The sequence below is a fragment of the Festucalex cinctus genome, chromosome 21, assembly GCF_051991245.1.
Source record: "Festucalex cinctus isolate MCC-2025b chromosome 21, RoL_Fcin_1.0, whole genome shotgun sequence".
NCBI classification, from domain to species: Eukaryota; Metazoa; Chordata; class Actinopteri; order Syngnathiformes; family Syngnathidae; genus Festucalex; species Festucalex cinctus.
In genome coordinates, this window is record NC_135431.1 from 14,882,807 (window position 1) to 14,904,837 (window position 22,031).

The following is a 22,031-nucleotide window of genomic DNA, read 5'->3' on the forward strand; positions in this document are numbered from 1 at the left end:
GTCGAGTCGAGTCAAGTCGAGTCGAGCATTCACCGCTCAGTGAGATACCAACTTGATCGGACTTCGGCTTCGTAAAAAGGCAGATGCCGATTTTGGCAAATATCAGCACTGATAATCAGCCCGGCTGATAATCGGTCTATCCTTAAATCAAGGCGTAAGGAATGTTGGATGGACCATTACAGAACTCTGGATCGTGAAGCTGTAATGTCACTCGAGTCCCGCAATCAAGAAAATGGTAACAAGAAACCTCTCATGGGCCAGTCAAATGCAACCATTTTCCATTTCTGGGAACTTGAAAACACTGCACACCTATTGCAGGATGATGTAACCGTTAGTCATGGCCTCCGCAGACACAACGCTGCTGGATGAATTTAAGCATCGTTTAAGCGGTCCATGCAATACTTGGGGACTGGTGAATGCCAGTTTGAATAGCTGCTGCTAGGGGTGTGAATTGCCTAGTACCTGACGATCCGATTCGTATCACGATTCACAGGTCACGATTCGATTCGATACCGATTAATCCCGATACGAATGGTCACGATTCGATACCGATTAATCCCGATACGAATTTATAAGTCGATTGTTGCGATTTTTTTCCATTCAAATTTAGAAAATACTATCAGTAAATTTGTACATGTACACTGTAAGATTTGTATGAATATATTTATCTAAAACTTGAGGCTTATAACCGTGAGCCACTGTACACAAACAGTTTGCAATCTGTTTCACATTTGAACAGCATTAAAATAAAAATATTAAGGCTTAATGTGCCGTTCATATAACATTCTTCCATGCTCAAGGTGTGAATCCTAAAAAAAAAAAAAAAAAAAAAAATCGATCCTGCCGATTATTGAATCGATTCGAGAATCGCGCGATGTAGTATCGCGATATATCGCCGAATCGATTTTTTTTTTAACACCCCTAGCTGCTGCTTTGCATTTTGTTCACTTCCACCTCTCCATTCCTCCTGACGTACAATAATAACAGCCTGCCTTTGTGCCTGCGTACAAACGGTGATAAAACCTCCAAGGCCAAGACGTGCTCAAGGATTGATTGTGTGGGCTGATGAATACGCCACTGTTACCTCCTCGTGTGTCTGCCCATCTCTCTCAGATGGTTCACAGAGAAGAGACGTGAATATCCAAGATGGAGTGCGCGGTCTGATGAGAGCATCTCTCTCAGAACGGCACCAACAATCATGCTCTGTGTTCTGCGGCAACACAGCGCGCAAGATTTGACTTTGATGTCAGGAAGAGCGGCTGTGAAGCTCCCAATCTGTGGGCGATGAATGATGGCGGGGCTCAGAACGGGGACAGTCACCGAGGTCACCTGGCTCTCACAGGAGGAGGCTGCGTGACCATCGAGTCTGTCGCGACGGATCTGTTTGAGTGCACTTGCGCACAGTCCTCACACGCTGTGCCACAGCCAAGCACAGAGCACACTGACCAGCTACACGGGAGAGAAGAAAAATATGTACAGCCCCGCGAGCTATCATTTGTGTGAGTGTGGCTAGTCACAGCTGGACTTTCAGCGCACTATTTAACATAATAAGATGCCAATGTTTGTTAATTACCATGTACAGCCAAAAGTGCAACATGTCCAACATGTAATGGAAAAGTTAAATGACGTTGATGGCCACAAACAAAAAGCAATGGATTTTTTTTAAACTTAAATACTCAGCAATGATGATTAAAATGTGAATAGTCATCAATCATTTACAGTATTTTTGGCTTGAGAAGCCTCTTTGCAGTAACATAATTTTTTTTTCATCCCACACTTTCGGGGAATTATTCCACCGCACACAAAAGGGTCCTAGATTATTTGTAAACAGCGCATTTCCACATTCCCACCATGCAGAAGTCGCTCATGTGGTGGGAGACAGCGTGAAAATATTCACCCAGCTCAGGTTCATTCACTTGTGTTCTTACAAAGGCTGCAAAATTCTGGGAATTTTTTTAAAACCATTTTTTCGTCAGGGTTTGCTCAAGGTTGCAAAAGGTTTCAAAGTAGTTTGCCGGACACACAGATTTCATGGTCATAAACAGTTGTTCTTGTTGGCATATTTTCCCAAACTATATTTAAAGGGATACTTTACTTATTTAGCCATTTTTGGCAGTCAAACATGAATATTTTGCCTATAATAAATTTGATATTTTCTTTATTTTTCATGTACAATTACTACCTTTAAAAACACATTTTGCAACTTGCTGTCGACTGAAAATGACATCACAAGGGCTCAGGTAACTAATCACAGCTCAGCTTGTGAATGTCACATGACCAAACCTAGAAAACAGGTGAGCTGTGATTGGTTACCTGAGCCCTTGTGATGTCATTTTCAGTCGACAGCAAGTTGCAAAATGTGTTTTTAAAGGTGGTATTTGTACGTGAAAAATAATAAAAGTATCAAATTAATTATAGACAAAATATTAACTTTTTATTGCTATAATGGGCTAAATAAGTGAAGTATCCCTTTAAAGTTCCCTGTTGAGCGTCAACCTTCCATTTTGTAAATTTCTTCTTTATTCTCATGAAGTTTCCAACTTTGAAAATTCCTGGAATTTTGCAACCCTAGCTCTAACAAGCATGTTCTGTGTTAATTTGCATAATAATCTAGATTTTTGGAAAAACATTATATATATATATATATATATATATAAATATATATATATATATATATATATATATATATATATATATATTAGGGGTGTGAATTGCCTAGTACCTGACGATTCGATTCGTATCACGATTCACAGGTCACGATTCGATTCGATACCGATTAATCCCGATACGAATTTATAAGTCGATTGTTGCGATTTTTTTTCATTCAAATTTAGAAAATACTAATCAGTAAGCTTGTAGAGTGTAAGATTTATATGAAAATGCATTATTTATTTATCTGAAATTTCAGTCTTATAGAGGTTGTAATCTGTTTCATGTTTGAACAGCATTAAAATAAAATATTAAGGCTTAATGTTCCGTTCATATAACATTCTTCTATGCTCAAGGTGTGAATCCTAACCCGAAGTCAGACGTTTTGGTGAATATTTTTCCATTAAAAATGGAAGTTTAAAAATCGATTCACACACACACACAAAAAAAAAAAAAAAAAAAAAAGGCAATGATGATAAGACGTTGAATCGGTAAGACTACCGAATGAACAATTCTGAGCTCTTAAAAAAAAAAAAAAAGATTTTTTTTTTTATTGATTCGAGAATCGCGCGATGTAGTATCGCGATATATCGGCGAATCGATTTTTTTAACACCCCTAATAAATATATATATATAGATATATATATATATATATATATATATATATATATATATATACATATATATATATATATATATGTATATATGTATATTCCAGTGGCATTACACCTTCCATTTCCAATTTACAGCCTTTCTACTAATGCATACAAGAAACATGGAAATCCCCTAATTACCTGCAAGGGAATGATTGCCTTTTACAGCACCGAAAAGTCTTTTTAAGGGTGGGCGGGGGACGCACAGATAAGCACCGGTGCATCTGAATAATTCATGTTGCAGAGGATGATGACCACAAAATGAGAGAAAACGTGAAGGGAAGCCGTGCTCTTTGCACTTAAAGCCTCTAAAAGCAAATATTCTGTGAGAATATGGCAAAAGGAAGGAACGCTGCACACTATCACAGTGTTTCCGTAAGAGGAATTGCTCCCCAAGGCAATGGGAAAGAAAGTGTGAGAAATAGAAAAAAGATTTGTCAGTTCAATTATTTTTTTAATCGATGTAAGAACGTTTTTTTTTTTTTTTTTTGTTTATTGTGAAGCACAAAGTGACAACATCATATATACGCCTTTGACATACCCTTCTCCTCCGACTTTTGTGATCTTGAGGCGAAAGTCCACCGAATTGAGGTTTGGGGGCTTCCATTTCAGGATGTCGTCACACCTCCCGGGCTTGTATCTCTGCCAACACATGACGATATAGAAACACGCTTGGATGAATATATGGTGGATATAAAAGGTCCGCACATCCCTTTGAAATGCCAGAGATAATTCTTTCTGTGACTTTCGATAAACCTTTTCAAGAGAGGAAGTAAAAATAAAAATAAAGTGTGCACAGCCTCTTAAAAGTGGGGTGGCTTTGTTCAGAAATAAGCAATTACTTCTGAACAAAGTATACACAATGTCCAACATATCAAAGTTGTTTATTTTCCAAAGGCTTTCATTTTTTTCTCCAATTGAGATGTTCAGGGTCCATACAAACCACATTAAAGGTGGCAAAAGTTCTCAAAGGATTTATCACGGTCTCTTTCTTTCCATCATTTGCACAGGGGTGTGTGGACTTTTTATATCCACTGCAGAGTCAAACTGTTTTAATGAAACAGGATTACATTATGCCACTGTGTGTCTTTGTCAAGTCCATACGCCTGCGGACTTGCTGAGCAATCTGTGAGCAGAATTTCTAAGTAGAAGAATTGACTTAATGGTCTGTCTGGTCTTTTACACTTGATTTGAAATGGTAAACAAAGCTAGGGATGCACTATAATGCTATTTTCAAACGATACCGATAAAGCAATCAAATTGGTCGATAATTTCCGAGAATTATCGGCGAATTTCTCTATTGTCTGGTTTATCTGTATGAAATCAAATTGGTCGATAACTGCCAATAACTTTCGGCAAATTTCGTTATGATCTGGTTTATCTGTATGACCTCAAATAGGTTGATAATTGCCGATAATTATCGGCGGACTGCTCTATTATCTGGTTTATCTGTATGAAATCAAAATGGTCGATAATTGCCGATAATTATCGGAGGATTGCTCTCTTATCTGATTTATCTGTAGGAAGTCAAATAGGTTGATAATTGCCAATAATTATTGACAACTTTCTCTATTATCTGGTTTATCTGTTTGACACCAAATTGGTCGATACTTGCAGATAATTATCGGTCACCGATATTATCGTGCATCCCTAGTTATGCAAAATTTGTTCCAAGTGCACCACCTAAAAATTGGCTTATTCGAAAATTGCACAGTTGGATCACATCATAATGAAAAAGTTGAACAACCTTTCAGTCATTTTAAGTGTGCTTCCGCACCATCTCGCAGGCCTGCCTCCGCCTCCTTGATTAGCTGTGCGTGCGTGACATTTAGGAGGATATGACGCGCAGTGGAATATGAGAAATGTAAAGGCATTGTGAGTGGAGGCGGGAACAGATGACCAGATTCTGTCACTGTCAGGTTGCCCAGTAACAAAAGTATACGCTGAGGTTAGATGTCTGCAAAACAGACAGGATTCCTCTGGAGATCCTGCGCTTGTTACATCACATGACCAAATACGGCTTCACCTACGTACTGGATGTCATTATTGCATAAATCACAAGAGACAAGATGGCAAATGTGAAAACTGCAGCTAAATCATGCAACTCACCCAACACATACATACTCGCGTGTATCGGCATGTACAGTATGGTGTATACAGTATACTAGGGGTACATTTTTAGTTTTGTTTTAATTTAAAAGATGCGAGTGTACCAAACTGAACTGAATCAAATTGCTCCACTTTGAAATATATCGAGATATGTATCGAATGTCTTTTATTGAAGATATATCGTCATTCAAACGGATGTAAAATGACAACAAAGTCACTGCATCATACCGTCTCAAACTGATCCATACCTTATCGAAACATATTGCAATGCCGCTGCGTCGAACCTCATCGAATCATTCCACTTTCAAATCATACCGTCCTTGTATCGTTCTGAACGCCACGTATCGAAAACACACGTACAGAGGCTACATACATATTTATATGTATTTATTAACTGTACGTAAATACAGTGCAAACATGTTTATAGCATAAACATTTCTACATGAAATATGTGTAAAATGTAGGTCATGTTGACAATTATTTTGAGGTTGATGCACATGTTGACGATTAGGGGTGTGAATTGCCTAGTACCTGACGATTCGATCCGTATCACGATTCATAGGTCACGATTCGATTCGATACCGATTAATCCCGATATGAATTTACAAGTCGATTATTACGATTTCTTTTACTCAATTTAGAAAATACCATTCAGTAAACTTGTACATGTACACTGTAAGATATGTATGAAAATGTATTATTGATTGATCTGAAACTTCAGTGTTATAACTGTGAGCTATTGTATTTAACAAACAGGTTGTAACCTTTTTCATGTTAGAACAGCATTGAAATAAAATATTAAGGCTTAATGTTCCATTAATATAACATTCTTGTGAAAGTTAGACGTTTTGTTGAATATTTTTTCATCAAAAATGGATGTTAAAAAATCGATTCGGTTGCCTATTGAATCGATTCAAGAATTGTGTGCTGTAGTATCGCGATATATTGCCGAATCGATTTTTTAACACCCCTATTGACGATTATCAAAAGATATCAAAGATCACTGAAACACATTGCTTTCCACTCCCACGTTTTGGAGGAAAATAAAAGATGTACTTAACCACGGTTTCTTCAAAAGATATATGCTCCCTAACTGTATCCCAAAATCCTTTGTAGAGTTTGAAGCTGGTTTCAAAGGGACATTAACGCTGCCCCCACAGCAACAGCTCCCTCGTGGACAAAAGTTGGACAGCCCGCACTCATAACACCTTCACTTTACATCAAAAATGTTCGCTGCAGGTTGTTGATTTATGGAATCATAATTTCTCAAATGCCAAATGTATGCCCGCCAGTTACAGATTTTGTGGGAAATGGTTGAGCATATGGTTATTACTTTAAATGAGCTGTATAATCTTGGGGGGAAAAATACATTTTCAACCATTGAGGCAGTTTTATCTGTCTTGAGGAAGAAAAACGACATTCATAAGGCAACCACAAAACTACCACCAAAATATAATGGTACCTGATGCAATTAAGTGATTAAAAATTAAGTATTCAGAGAATAAATTGCTCAAGTAAGGGTAATGCTACCAAAACTTTTGCTCACTTGAATAGTGGGTGGGCTTCAAACAAAAGGTGCTCCGTCCTGAGTTGTTCAACACATCTAAATGTAAATACCATGAAATAAAATCTTTTGTCTCACATTCATCTTTTGATCTGAAACCCAAATGTTTTCAGCATACAACAAATACAAAAGGAACCGACCTTGCCGTTCCAATACTTTCGGAGGGGACTGAATAAATACTGTGTATATGCATAGAAAAGTCACAAAAGTCTTTTTCCTTGAGAACCACTTATGAATGGTTTTGTAACCTTCTACGCTTTACAGCAAAATACAGCCTGTGCTGAATAAACCCGAGCCACAAAAACAACAATCTGCTAAAACCCAATCAGACACCCGCTTAAACACATGACCATGAAATGCTTTTGCAAATGTAAATGTGCACCCAGTACAACTTATATTAGCATTTTCTGTATTGATATTAAGGGACTTTACAAAACAAAAGCTTTTTTATTGAAGTGAAAAAGCAACCTTGGCGGTGTGTGTTGAATTCAGCCGCACTTCCATCAAAATCATTGCCATGTAATAATGGCAGATTGCATGGAAATTGCTTGCCTGCTCTCTGAGAGAAACGCAAAGGCTGCAGCAGTTCGACCGATGATTGTGACGCTGATGCAAAAGGCTTTAGAGTGCCTCCATTTTTCTCTCTCTATCTCATTTAAATGTTTTATACTTCAACCATATACTTCATGTACCCACATATTTTCTAGTTCATCCTAAGTCAGTGGCAGGCACATCAATATTTTTTGAATGTTATACTATTGTCATAATAATGTCCAAACTGTTTACGGTGATAAGTAAACCATTAGATATGTTTAACGACGTCAGTTCATGTAAAACAAGAATTTTCCCTTCACTGAGAAGATTAACGCTATGTTCCGACCAACAGTGGGGGCGCCGTTTCCGGCGGCGTGATTGCATTGTAGTTAATGGACTTCGCGCGCGAGGGGGGGTGCGGTGGAGGCTGTGATGCCGCTTCGCTGATGCTTGATCGTTACTGTTCTGCAGGCACCTGGTCCTGTACGACGGCGATCGACGTGAACCGGGACCGGTCCAAAAAAGGAGATTGCTTGAAGGATGACGCGTGGAGGGTCGGCTTATTTGGTGAGTTTCTTTGTTTAAGTGTGAATCAAGCTAGCAACGCTTCAGTAAAGTACCGAAGCGGAAATCCCTCCTCTTCCTCCATTGTAGCGCAGAGCGAAACAAATTCCATTGAGAACCCCGTAAACCAGGGGAGTCCAAACTTTTTCATTTGAGGGCCACATCCAGAAAATCAGAAGGACGCAAGGGCCACATAACGTTATGAAGAGAAATTGTTTAGTCCTAAAAATTGTACAAATAATTTGGCAGTAGGGTTATTATAGCTTTGGAATTTTTCATTTTAGTTCGTTTTTATTAGTTTTCAGGGTGGTTCTGTTAGTTTTTATTAGTTTTAGTTCTTTAAAAAAGGCTTAGTTTTAGTTTAGTTTGTTAGTTTCAGTATTAGTTTTTTTTAAAGTGTATTACTTGTGGGCAATATTTAAAAAACACCATGGGCGCAACGTCATATGGTGCTTTTCTATTGGCTGCTGCTAGATGACGTCACTTCTGTGTGACATACTTTGAAACGTCATTATTCCGGTTTATATCAAAATACATCTACTAAAAATCACATTTAAAATTATCCCCAAAGGCTCATGCATTAAATTAATTACCAAAGCCTAAAACGAAGGACGTTTGCTCTAAATATAGTTAGTTTTAGTTAGTTTTGTAAACATATAATGTAGTTTCAGTTGGTTGTCATTTTAAAAAAAAGCATTTTTGTTTTTATTTTATTTCGTTAACAATATTGTTTTTTTCATTTTAGTTTTAGTTTTTTCATTAGTTTTAGTTGACTAAAGTAACCTTTAATGGCACCTGTTTTTCGACACCCTCCCTTCTTACTTTGACCATCTCCGAACATTTTTGTTTTTTTTATTTTAATTGAACTGAGTCAAATCCCATTTTTAGCATATGTCGCGGGCCGCTGAAAAATGGACGGCGAGCTGCAAATGGCCCCCGGGTCGTAGTTTGGACACCACTGCCGTAAACAAGACAAGCGCAAGACCAGCATAGCGTTGCGATATTTTCGGTTCGGTCTGAGGTGAAGGGGAAAATCTTGATTATAGTGCTGTCACGAGCAAATCGTTTTTGAATCGATTAATATATTGATTATTCAACTGATTAATCGACCAATCAGATTTTAAATTTGCATTACAGTGTATTAAAAAAACATTTTTTTTTTCCCTGATTACTGATTATTAACCAGTGATTGGTGTTTATTTCGTACTTTGTATTTGCATGTTACCGTTTTCCAAAGTCAAAACAGATGTTTGGAAAGTTCTTATTTTGATTAAACACAGAAGATAATCAGTCTTATTTCATGAAGGACTACAGAAATCAGTGAACAATTACTGTTGATATGCTGAAATAAGCGGATTTGGACAATTTTAAATGAAAAAAATAGCTCCAAACGATTAATAAAAAAGCTGTTAATCGATTAATTTTGACAGCTCTGCTTGATTATGTCACATAGAACACCTGTCCACCTTTGTGACCTTGTTTTTAGGATTTATTTTCATTTTCTAATAATTAATTTGTATTTTACTCCGCAAAACATCTGTCGAAACTTCTACTCGAAAAGTGCTCCATAACTAATGTTTACTTTCTGACTACATCTAGTTAGTCCTTATACTTGGACAGTAACTTTCCTTTATCGGTTTCCTTTCTTCTTATTAGAAAGTTCTGAAATTAAAACTGTGTCAAACTTCACAAATGTTGACTCTAGAAAGACGCAGCGCCATGTTGAGCTGACAAGGCACTTTTTCCAATTCCCTTTAAACACATTCTTGTTTTTGCTGACTGTGCATCAATCTAAGAGCAGGTCATAAAACCACTATCCAAAAATGGCCTACATAAATAGGCATTTTGGTTTTAAAAATAATCCAAGATGGGGAAAAAGCGCATGACAAGTAGACATCTGTGCACAGGTGATACATTGAAATGGGGAAATTAACACAAAGGCTTATTACTCTTCTGTATGGATTTGTAAAGGTGACAAATTACGAATGAGTAATTCTGTTCTGTTCATTTGTTGTTTCTGATTGTTATTCATTTGGAATATTTGAATACATATGCAATTATCTAAATCCAACACTCATTCCAATTACAAGCTCTTATTTACGGTCATGTAACACATCGCTGCACAATATAAAAAATTAAAGGGCAAAACAGAATATTGCACTTGCATGAGGGACAACTGCATCACGAAACTAAATAAATGCAAAGGCAGCATTATGTCGGTGTGGGCATGTGCTATGTGAACAACAAATATTCAATTTTGTGGTTACATGTCGGTGATGGTGAGTAAAATAAATAAATAAATAAAATACAAAAACAACAAAACACTACAGTAAACTGGATTTTGTTGGCCGGACCAAACCATAAGCCTTCCTTGAAAGTCACCAAGGGGAAATAAATAACACGGGGGGAGGGAGACTATATCGTAGAAGCTGGAGTGTGCAGCAAACAGAGAAGGTGACAAGCTATTGAACGGTTGCAGATCAGAGATTTGTTACCCCCTTTTAAGTCCTGAAATAGCTTGCCTCTATTTGATCCTTTACAATCCATATTTGAGCAGGAAGAGACATAGCTCTCTGGTTTCCACTTGCCGAAGGAAAGAGAGAGAAATCAACAAAAAAATTAAAATAGATGTGTTGAATTTGGAACAATGCTGGCTAAATCTTTTCTTTCCTCTTTTTCTTTTCTTTTTCCCTTGCTTCTTTCTTTTTTCCTCTTTACTCTTTCTTTTCTAAACAATGCAGGCTAAATTTTAAAGGATGGATTTGTTTTCACTGATTCCATGTTATGCAACTCATAATTAAATTCAAAGCGAAGGTGAATGAAAATTCACCTCATCTAGGCTTAATCACTGACGGATTTTATGCTAGGCCACCAAAAATACCATGGATAAAAATCTACGCATATTCAAAATAATATTCAATATGAACATATGTTGGTCGCATCCGTATCAAGAAATGTGAAAATATTATGCTATTATATTCAGCGAAAGCAAGCAACATAAATTAATGACTTTTACATACAAAAATTAGAATGGGATTAACTATTTAGACAAACACGGGCACTGAGTATAGAAACTACTTTAGAATTACTTCAACAGACGATTAACGTGCAAACAGTCTACTTATATATGTATTTATGTAGTTATTTATTCACTACTCCTTATTTATTGACTGATGTAAAATGTATTTACTTGTTAAAAAAAAAAAAAAAAAAACTGTATTCGCACTTCAAAATGTTTGCTTTGTTCTTGTTTACTGCAAAACTGATGTTTGTTTATGTACAGCACTTTGTATACAGCAATGCCTGTTCTTAAAGCGCTTTATAAATAAAGTTGAGTTGAGAATTAATGCAATGCATTTATATTCAGATTGTATTTTCTTTATTCTTATTTCATATTTTATTTTTTTATTTACTACTAAAACTATTTGAATGTATTGAGGGAAAACAATTCCATTTTGCACAAATTTTTGTTATTCTTCCACAACATGTAATGGTATTCTTCAAAAATGAATAGTATCTTAGTAAATTACATTTACTAAATAATAATGATAATAATGTTAACAAAAATAACTATAAAAAAAAATTCAAGATTTCCGCAAACATTCTTCGAAAGTGAAAAATGACTGTAACAGTAGTAGTTTGAGAAGCAGAAAAACAAGACAGCCAATAGAAATACTTAGGATATAATGTTACAGTATTACACTGTTAACAGCTTTTGTTGGAAGGCACATACTTGTGTGCTGAGTATTACAGATAAAAGGCAGGCCTGGTCAATAGATCTGCTCCCAGGAGAAACTCTGCCTCTCTTACAGCTCGGCATGTTGAGTCACTCTGAGATGTATGGAATTTTCTTGAGGATGTACCAAGCCATTGTGTAGCACCAAGGTTTATTATAGCTAACGGGGAGGAAAAAGGAAAACAACTAACTTTGAAAAAACATGTTTGTTGAGGAAATACAGTTTTGGTTTCAGAGGCTTTGCTGAAAATATTTTGGAATATCCACCTCTGCAATATAGATTAAAAAAAAAAAAAAAGTACATCCTTGTTTGCTTTTTGCTATAATAGTAACACTCGATAACAAATAAGTCATGCAACCAACGTAGCAGCCATGGCTAACATTGGCTTGTTTACAGTCCTAATACTCCAAGTTAATACATTTTTATAAGATGTCATCTTTTCTGTAATTAAGTATACTCATACTTTTGATCTTTTTCAATATCGCACTGGACAAATAATAAAACATATATATATATACATATATATATATATATATATATACATATATATATATACATATATATATATACATATATATATATATATATATATATATATATATATATATATAAAAATACAACTACACATTTAAAAAAAAATAAACTAACAACTAGCAAACGTTCTAAAAACTAATTTCAACTTAATGAATTTGGAAAAAGAAAAGCCAAAATGAAATGAAGGCTAACGGTGCTAATAAAAAAAAATCCCAAACTATAATAACCTTGGGTGGCACAATGATTTATCGGTAAATGAAAAGAAAATGAGGCAACGAGGAGAAATTAAGAAGGTAATTTGTCTGCTGAAATAACCTGCTGACACGTTAAATATGAGGATTTTAGAGGGTCGAGACCTGTATTACTTGCAGAAAAAATAAATGCTGTGTGATTTTATTTTTCTTTAAAACGGCACCTCCAAAAATACATAACACTATCCGCCTCGATTTTTGAGTGAACAGATCCGAGATTAAACTGTAAGCAGGAAAAAAGCAAAAAGTCCTCTTCCAAGAGACGATCTTCCATTTTTATATTTACCATCTGCGTTTAAGGTCTGACTATAGAATCAAAATCTTGCCCATGATCCCCGAACAAAGAAAACATTTTCCAAAGAGGCTCTGCGGTGGCTTTGATAAGACACCCATTAACTAAAAACGAAAAACCTTTGTCCTAATATTAATGGACATTCACAGCAGCAAGACCCTGCTAAGATTAACCCTGGGGCCTAATCTCACTCACACAAAAAAGATTAACATTACATCTACTGTGGAGAGCAACAAAGGCCGATGATTTTGGAAGTGACTGCAGTGCCAGGCAGTGCTTGCTACTTTAACCCTAAATGAATACTTATTTGGTAAGGCTATAAAATGCTGCAATTGATGATTTCAACAGCCATTAACCTGACCATGCCATGCATGCTCTTAATGCAGTTGTGTCACTGATCTACTGTACATGTGTGCATCATAACTTGTAATTGAAATTAGCATGTGAAGCTCTCGGAATGACTTTCAATCCATTTTCTATAATTGCATAATAATTCAAAACCTAAATTTATCTCTCTTTCCCAATTGAGCTTTTTGGATATAGGTGGCATAATCATCGTCATATCATCATATTCTGCAACTAAAAGAAGGTCACGATAAGACTTTCGAGGCAGTAAAGATTGAAGATTGCAATATTTTATGACCGGCAATTATTTCTCATGGAAAACACAATGAACATCAGGCGGGAGGGAGCACGTGTTTCCATGGTGAGTATTCACTCATTCACTCTGGGGGGTGACATTCAGAGCTTCGCAGCAGCCCATATTGTGGCTCTTACTGTGAAATATTATTTACAAATAAATGCTTCGTTATAAAGGCTGGCGGATTAGTCCCTCCGCGTCGGTCAATAAAACATGTTACAAGCAAAAGGTCAGAAAAGGAAATGCATTTTAGTGAGAGGATTTATTGAGTCAAGATTGTGTTTCCTAATGTAAATTGGCAGAAACCCGGACTGATTCATTACGAACCTCACACTTTTTTTTCTGGGTTCTGCAATGTTTTTTCAGAGGCTGATGCTGACATTTAATGCTGAAACACAGTAATCAGCGAAGCAAATAAAACTTGAAGGACATCGAGCTACGGTGTGTGCAACAGCTTTCTCTATTCGCCAGACTTGATCAATCAAATACACTGAGGCATCAGTGAAAATAAGACCTCAAATCAATGGCTGGCAGCATAAAAGTCCCACTACAGTTCTAAATCCAAAAGCAATTTCTGTTTAGGAATTAGTTTGTAAAGAGAAATAACACCTGTTTCATCTCTGGGTCTTTCTTGAACACACAGTGGAGACCATACCCTTGCTTATGTATAGTGTTGTTCCAATACCGTTTTTTGGCCCCGATACCGATTCCGATACCCAGCTTTACAGTATCAGCCGATACCGATGCCATACCGATACCTAAGTTTTTTTTTTTTCACTCAACATGAAAAAGCTGTCCTGCCATTGCTTTAGAGCATTCAAGGGCCAATAGGATCTCTTAGATCGGCATGCAGTGAACATGTCACATATCGGTGAATGTCGTGCACGAGCAAGACACAAGATGCTGCATCCAAAATCCTATATTAGTGTTGGAATTAATGGTATCGGCATGTTACCTGTGAGTACGCACCGATACCACTGTTTTAATGCTGTATCGGCACCTCTGCCGATACCAGTATCGGTATCGGAACAACACTACTTATGTTTACATGGATGAAGATAAAAGTTCCACTTCATGCTTTTGTGCTTCACTTGTGATGGCCTAGTATTATTAAATATGAACTGGTTGGATCCAATTGTCAACAGATGAAACTCATACTCTTCACAGACAGAGATGTTATCACTGTTATTTCAAAAAGACTTCAACAGATAAGGGATTTAAAAAAAACTAACTAACTAGAGCTGTCAAAATTAATCAATTAATCATAAGTAATCTATTATCCTATTAATTGGCAACTATTAATGACCAATTATTTGGAGCCATTTTTTTTTGTTTATTAAAAATTGTCCAAATCCTCAGATTTCAGCATATCAACAGTAATGTTCACTGATTTGAAAATGATAACATTTGTGCATTTTATTTTGAGCGTGTTTTTTGAGTCATGATTTGAATGTGGTGAGAGTCTGAGTTTCTAATGTGAGGTGAGAGGAAGGTAGAATAAATTGAACAGATGATAGCAACCTAAAAGAATGGGAGGGTCTGGTAATGTGTTGGAGGTTTGTGAGAGACTGAAGGTGAGGTTATTGACGGCTGTAAATGAGAAGAGCAACATCATGTATGAAATGTGGTGTGTAATGGGCAGCCATTGAAGTTGCTGTCAAACAGGTGTGATATTAGTTGTGTGAGGGGATCTTGTCAGAATGTGGATGGATTTTCTTCAGCAGGCCAGATAGTTGCGGTAATCAAGACATAGTGTTAGGTGAAAATAAAATTCTGCAGTTAGCAGTCAATAGTGCAGCAAAGAAAAAAACATTTAGCTTAAAAAATATTAAAGCTAGGGGTATCAGTCGATTAAATTTTTTAATCGAAATTAATCGCATGACTTTCATAATTAACTCATTCACTCCCAGCCATTTTCCCTGAAACAACCCCCTTTAGAGCTGTGGGTAAATCATCTTGTTTTCAACATGGCCCTGGTCGATCTCTTATACTCTGCTACCACCTGCTGGCCGTTGTTGTAATTACAACCATTGCTTCATTCGTTCTCTGCAGTTCAGAAGCTGCATCAAAGCCTTCTGTATGCTCTAGCATAAGAAAACAAAAACGTATAAATACGTCTTTGGGACACTTAGAGCATTTTAAATAGAACGTATTTCTACGTTATGGGAGAAAATTAATTAATCACAAATCTCATTTTATATCTGTTCTTAATGTATAATAAAATAAAATTGACAATTTTCCCCGTTTTTCAGACTCTTGTAAACACTTAAAGATAACATAACAACCCTAAAAGGGTATTAAATCGTACATGTAATTCAAAGAAAAGCCATTTTCAGTCAACTACAGCAGCTATTCCAAGGACATGATACATTTTCACAAACAGGTGCTTAAGCAGGTGTTGCTAGGAGAATCTCACAAAGCAGAAAATTACATATCCCAAGAGAGCACCTTGAATGATTTTCCATCTAGAATTACACGAGGCCTGCTGTTGTTGCATTAATATGATATTTAAGCCAATCTATTAAAATACTTAGTGTGTAAAAAGCCATCATGATTTATGTAATCATTGCCTGTCATGGTACAATATTCATACACAAACATCAGATGTGAATTTCTTCACTCCGTATCGAAACAGCCGATGTTTTACAACATTGTGTTTATATCATGTGATGACTGCAACTCGCCGCTCTATTCATTTTGTTTTGACACAATAATGGAGCCAATCATTGCAACTTTAATGTAAGAAACCAGATGCCAACTTGCTTGGATAATAAGCCAAATGATTTGAGCTGAAGAAAATAAAATTTAATTCAACATGGTCAAAATCGGGTGAGTTAATTTGCCATTAGACCAGGAATTATGTTCAATTAGTGTAAAACATTCATTTTACATTCATTTGAATTAAGCTGCCAGTACTGAATCCAGCGGACAATACTAATATCAAATCACACAAAAGTAAATTTGAACTGTAGGCTATAACAATATAGCAGTTTCTTTTGTAACAAGTCATACAAAGTGTTACTGTGAAATTGTGTGGAAAGTGTTATTTCTATTTATTTACAATAGAGGATAGTAAGAATAACAGCATCAGCAGGAGGTACTAAAAAAATGTGACCTTAGTGCAGCCACTCTGTGAAAATCATCTGTGTGGTCACGAGCATGTGACATCATCATACATCGTACTGTCATGTGGGCCTTACTTACCCCACATGGCTGGAAGATGAGGCCATCAACTTCATGGCTGACCTGGGATGTAAAACTGCCTTCCAAGAGCTAAAATGTAAAAAGAATGGAGTTAGGCAAGCCTTTATTTGGAAAAACTAAGAGGAAGTTGATTTTTATAAATGTAAAAACCTTGACAAATAATTGACGACTACATGTAAGGGATGTTTTCACATCTGCCATTGCCGCCAAGCAGTAGAAGAGAAAAGGAATCTTTGTATGAGGACACCAGGCAGCCTCAGGGAAAGCCGCAATATTATACAATAAAAACACGTTACCTGAAACGTGAAGCATAAAAACAGCATTGTGCTATAAAACTACATAAAAGATCATAAAGACGGAAGAGAGAATAATAGGCAAAAATGAGTTTGCAAACTCATTTTCTAAGTACAGTTGAAAAAGTAAACTTATTTTTGGTGATGAAATGACAGATGTCACAATCAAGTGTTTTATTATCCATGAACAAAAAAATATGCACATAAAGTTCATGGTGACTGCGTGGCGAAATGTTAGGGATGAATTACAAATCTGAAACAAGAATAGATTTCAACAAGCAGTGGCACGAGTATCAGCCTGCTGCTGCTGCAAGGGGTTGGGGGGGTAGAAAATCAATATAAAACAGTATCATATGCCTTGGAAAATTCTTGGCTGTAATGTGAAACGAAAACTCTAATATATGTCTGCATATCACAAGACAGCATCTGATAAAATCCCTTTAAAGGGCAAACAATAAACGCAGCGCAACGAATCGACCAAGATCGAGACTATTACAAAGCAAGTGTAAAAATAATCTTACAGTTTATTTTAATGGCGTACTCGTCCACGCGCAAACTTTTTATTTTACTAGTTCAACATGAAGATACCAACGTTTAGGCAACCAGGAAATTGTCTTGATCAATAAAGAAGAATCACATTAGTGTACAGACTACCGGGTATCATGTATAATCGCCAGGCGGTCATAATGAATGAAGGCAGATGGCAACTACAAGGCACTCAGAGAGGACACCTCAGGCAAGGCACCCAATATTTAATCTGAAAATCAACTGGTGTCATCTCCTTTTCTAGCTAACTGAGTTTGTTTAAAATAAATCTGCGTCCAGATTGATGAGGAACTACAGTACTGTGAAATAGCATTAGATTTGTTTACATAGTGTTTGCTTGGCCTGGGATGACCTTTTCCGAATGTATTTAATTGTGGGCCATTGGCCACTGTCACCAGCAGCTTGTTTACTGTCTGTGTACCACTAATGTACCATAATGGTTATGTTGAATGGTTTATGCTTTCATTGTTCGTGTGATTCACGACCAGTGTTGTTTTTGCAGATGCGTGTTTATCTAAGAAACGTACCTATGGACCAACCATCGAAAGGTAGTTTGCAATGGCCCAAGACACGCTTTGGACCGCCCACTTATTTGAATAACATTTCATGATGCATTTCATGAACCTTTTTAGCTATTGATTGACATTTAATTCTACTTATACGTTTAATTTTGTATTTACTGTATTTCCACATTTATTTAAATTATTTTTTTTGAATCTCGTTTTTTGTTTTTGTATTTTTTTTAATGTATTTATTTGTTGTTTTTATTTCCATTTATATTTATTATTTTGTATTTAAATTTTGAATTATATATTTTTTTTTTATCAGTTTTTATTTTCACTTTAGTTTACGTATTTATTTTTGGCCCTCCATAATTCAGTGGTTCTTAACTGTTGAAAAACAAAACAAAACAAAACAAATTTTTCCTCATCCAAAACACTTTTTTTTTTAACACACAGGCACTCAATAACAGAATAATGAAGCGAGTAATCAAGACAAAAAGACAACATTAACATAAATTAATCAGCATCCCTCCACTCTTGCACAGCGCTGACATTTCAATCAGAGAGCACACAGTCATTGAGAAAGCACGTGACGAGTTGGCTTCATCTGATAAAGTGAGACACTTACGATGCTGGAGAAGACAGCTCATCATCCATCCTGTCTCTGGACTGAGCCAGACAAACTAATAACCTCAGTCACGAGAACCACAAATCATGGCATAATGTAACCACATTTGAATTTAATGTATTCGTGACAAATCATGTCGTTTCCTATCCAAGACAAGGCTGAGGGGTTCTATGACGGCAGGCCTACTTTCATGGTAAGTAGAGGAGACAACGTGAGAAAAATCTTTAAAGACATTTTTAGATACGGCGAATGCTGCTGCATTGTGTCACAACGGCAGACAGAACAATCTTTCATTTACATTTGAAAAATGAGGAGTAAGTCCTGCCACAAACACTTAAACGGCTACTAAAATATGTTTGCTCTCTACTGTATTTGTAGAAGAAAATAAAGCCACATCAGTGCGCTCGGGAGTGATGAATGAGTCACAGCTGATCACACCAAACTTGACAATCATGCTGACACGGAGAAGGCAGAGAGCCAGACTAAAAAGAAATGGCGTCTTTATGCGGGAATGGCAAGTGGGCGGTAAGATCTAGGAGTTCCATTTCGCTTCTCTTTGCCATCTTAGCACACCCACCCACCACTTTCGCTCAACACGGTCAACTTGGATAGAGAGGAGCAGAAATAAGACTTCCACTCAAACACCCACCTTCTGTAAGGGAGTACCTTGAAGTGATTAAGTGGAGAAGAACTGCTTGCACGCTAAACCTCTTAGGAAGGACACAAAGCAGTGTGATGTGAGCTTTCTTTTTTTTTTTTATAAACATTTTTGAATAGCAGATAAAATTGTGCCAACATATACAAGTAAATCAGTCAAAATGAGAGGCAAGAGGAAACTTCCTCAAAAATTTTTTGAAATGCCAGAAACAAAACAAAAAAACTACAACAAATTAGAGTAGCGCTGTAGAAATTAATCGACAACTGTTTTAATAACAGAGTAATTGTTTGAGCCATTTTTTAATTCAAAATTGTCCAAATCCTCTGATGTCAGCATATCAACAGTAATTGTTCACTGATTTCTGTAGTCCTTCATGAAAGATTATTTTGTGTGTTGAATCAAAAAAAGACATTTGCAAACATCTGTTTTTACTTTGGAAAACAATGACTGAACCGGTAACAAAGTACAACATCACCCCCCCCCCCCCCTTTTTTTTAAATCACTTTATGAATATGAAATACGAAATCAACACCAATCACTGGTTGATGAATAGTAATCAGAGAAAAAAAATTGTAATACACATGAATGAAAAATTCAAATAGTAAAATAGTATCTTAATGCTGACTTGGAGACAGTCACAAGAAGGAGTCATGCCATATCGTCAATAACAAATTCTTTTCAGTTCTTCTAGAATCGATTATTCCATTGACCTTTCCATCGATTAATCAGAGATATTTACTTTACAGTAAAGCTTATCGCAAACTCAATTTTCAAAAAACTGATTATTAACCAATTATTGCTGTTCATTGAACAAAACAAATAAGCAACATCACACAAGAGGGAGTGATGTACGTAACAACCTTTCTGAAACTGAGAACCACTTCTTGGGTATTGGCTAATATGAAGGGCTACTAGCTGAATTTGCATAGGATAATCCTACTACAGCTGCAAATGACTTTTTTGTTATTATAATAGATTAAACTGATTGTATTGCAAATTTCTTATATTGATCAAACAAGGAAGACAGACATTTTTATGTTGAGGGGCTGAAATCGTGAGGATTTTTATTTCATTTTTTTTATATATATTTTTTTGGTTTAAACACAGTGTTATGGAGGATGGACATGGAATTGCTAAACAATTGGGATGAAATAACTCAAACAAAGCATGGTTTGAAGGCAGTTATTTGCTTCATCAGGAACAGTTTGCCTCTTCCAATTTCATCACTACAAACTGAATTTGGTGCTTACTTTGTTAAAATGAGTGATGAACACGCCATTAAGCGGCTGTTATTTTGGTCTTAGTAAAAGATCACAATCTTAGTAGATCACAGGCAACACAACAACAGCGTGCGCAATCTGTTAGAGTGAACAAGCAATTTAGTGACCAGCTATTTGGGATCTTAGTAAATCAGGTGGTGAGAAAATGGCTCTATTTTCACTATGATTAATGTCAGTCTACATTTTATGTTTGGTCTCACAAAAGGACACAATGAATATAAAATATGGTCGAGCTATAGCAGGAGAGCAGATTGATGATGTGTTCTGTATGCCATTCACCTTGAGTACTAGTCTATCCTCATCAAGATTTTTAATAGCCAATCAAAGTAAGCCCATTCCATAAAACTTACACTCCCCTGCTTACAAAAAGAAATGAAATGCAGGATACCCACGAGAATCTAAAACAAAGGCTCATTTTCTGTGCCCTAGACGAGCACCTCTCGACTGATACTGTGCACTTTTCCATCCGTGTTCTTGTGTCCTCGTGCTGTCTGTTCATCTTCTGCTCAGGGGAGGTTTGTGTGTGGGGGGTTGAATCAAAGGCAGAGAGGGTGGATTGATATTCCAGTCCAGCTACAGGGTTGTTGTTGCTGGAGGCTCCTCTCAAGCCTATTGTGAATGGCCCTGAAAATTCAGTCTATAGTTGTTCATCAAATAAAAAAAAAAAAAAAGACATCACAGAGCGTATGCATGGACACCAAACCACTCAGTCTATAAAAGTTGGTAGCAATTTCTTTTGACAAATTAAGGTGGTTTCAGAACAAATAGAACACATTCAGTCTTGCACACCAATTTTACTGTGCATGGCAGGAACGACTAAACTGGAGATGTGCATAATGGGAATAATAAACCAATAATGGATATTGATAAACTACATCAGCTATTGCCGATGAGAGGTGGAGTATTCACCTTTTCTCCCCAGTGAATGCCAAATTTTATGTGGGGGCTTTCATTTGTTGCATAATGTCCTCCTGTGAGTGGGTGCAGAACTGCAGATATTGAATTAGGGTGAAGAGGGATGTTGGTTATAGGACAGCAAGGTCTTGTCACAGGTCTTGCGTTTTTTTTTTTTCCATCTCCTATAGCAAAAGACTTGACAGCAGAAGTGTGAGGTCAGTGAGCCACGAGGAAGCCGCAGACGGATCACACTTGGGTAATGAGACATGCCTTCGAGCGGTAATCTCGGTCTGGTACATTCGACAATACTAACCACCAGCTTTGTCAGGTGAAAAAGGATTTGGACTAACGTGTGACAAAATAATAGTAAGTCAAGGCGAGGATGTGACCAAAAAAAAAAAAATCATACCAGTCTCTGACATTTTCACATTTTGCTCCCTTGTACCCAAGAAGAAATGGATCTGGAGAAAACTTAAAAATACTACATAAACACAT

At 36.5% G+C, this 22,031-nt stretch overlaps 1 protein-coding gene across 2 annotated transcripts in view; it reads right to left on the reverse strand.

Annotated features, from left to right (window-relative positions):
- Positions 1 to 22,031, reverse strand: part of rngtt (RNA guanylyltransferase and 5'-phosphatase) — a 97,126-nt gene that overhangs the window by 17,111 nt on the left and 57,984 nt on the right. For both annotated transcript variants that reach the window (XM_077510147.1, XM_077510146.1), the window contains 2 exons: positions 16,732 to 16,800; positions 3,844 to 3,944 (listed from right to left, as the gene is read on the reverse strand). In XM_077510147.1, coding sequence (XP_077366273.1) covers positions 3,844 to 3,944; positions 16,732 to 16,800 — 170 coding nt within the window. The remainder of the gene's footprint in view (positions 1 to 3,843; positions 3,945 to 16,731; positions 16,801 to 22,031) is intronic.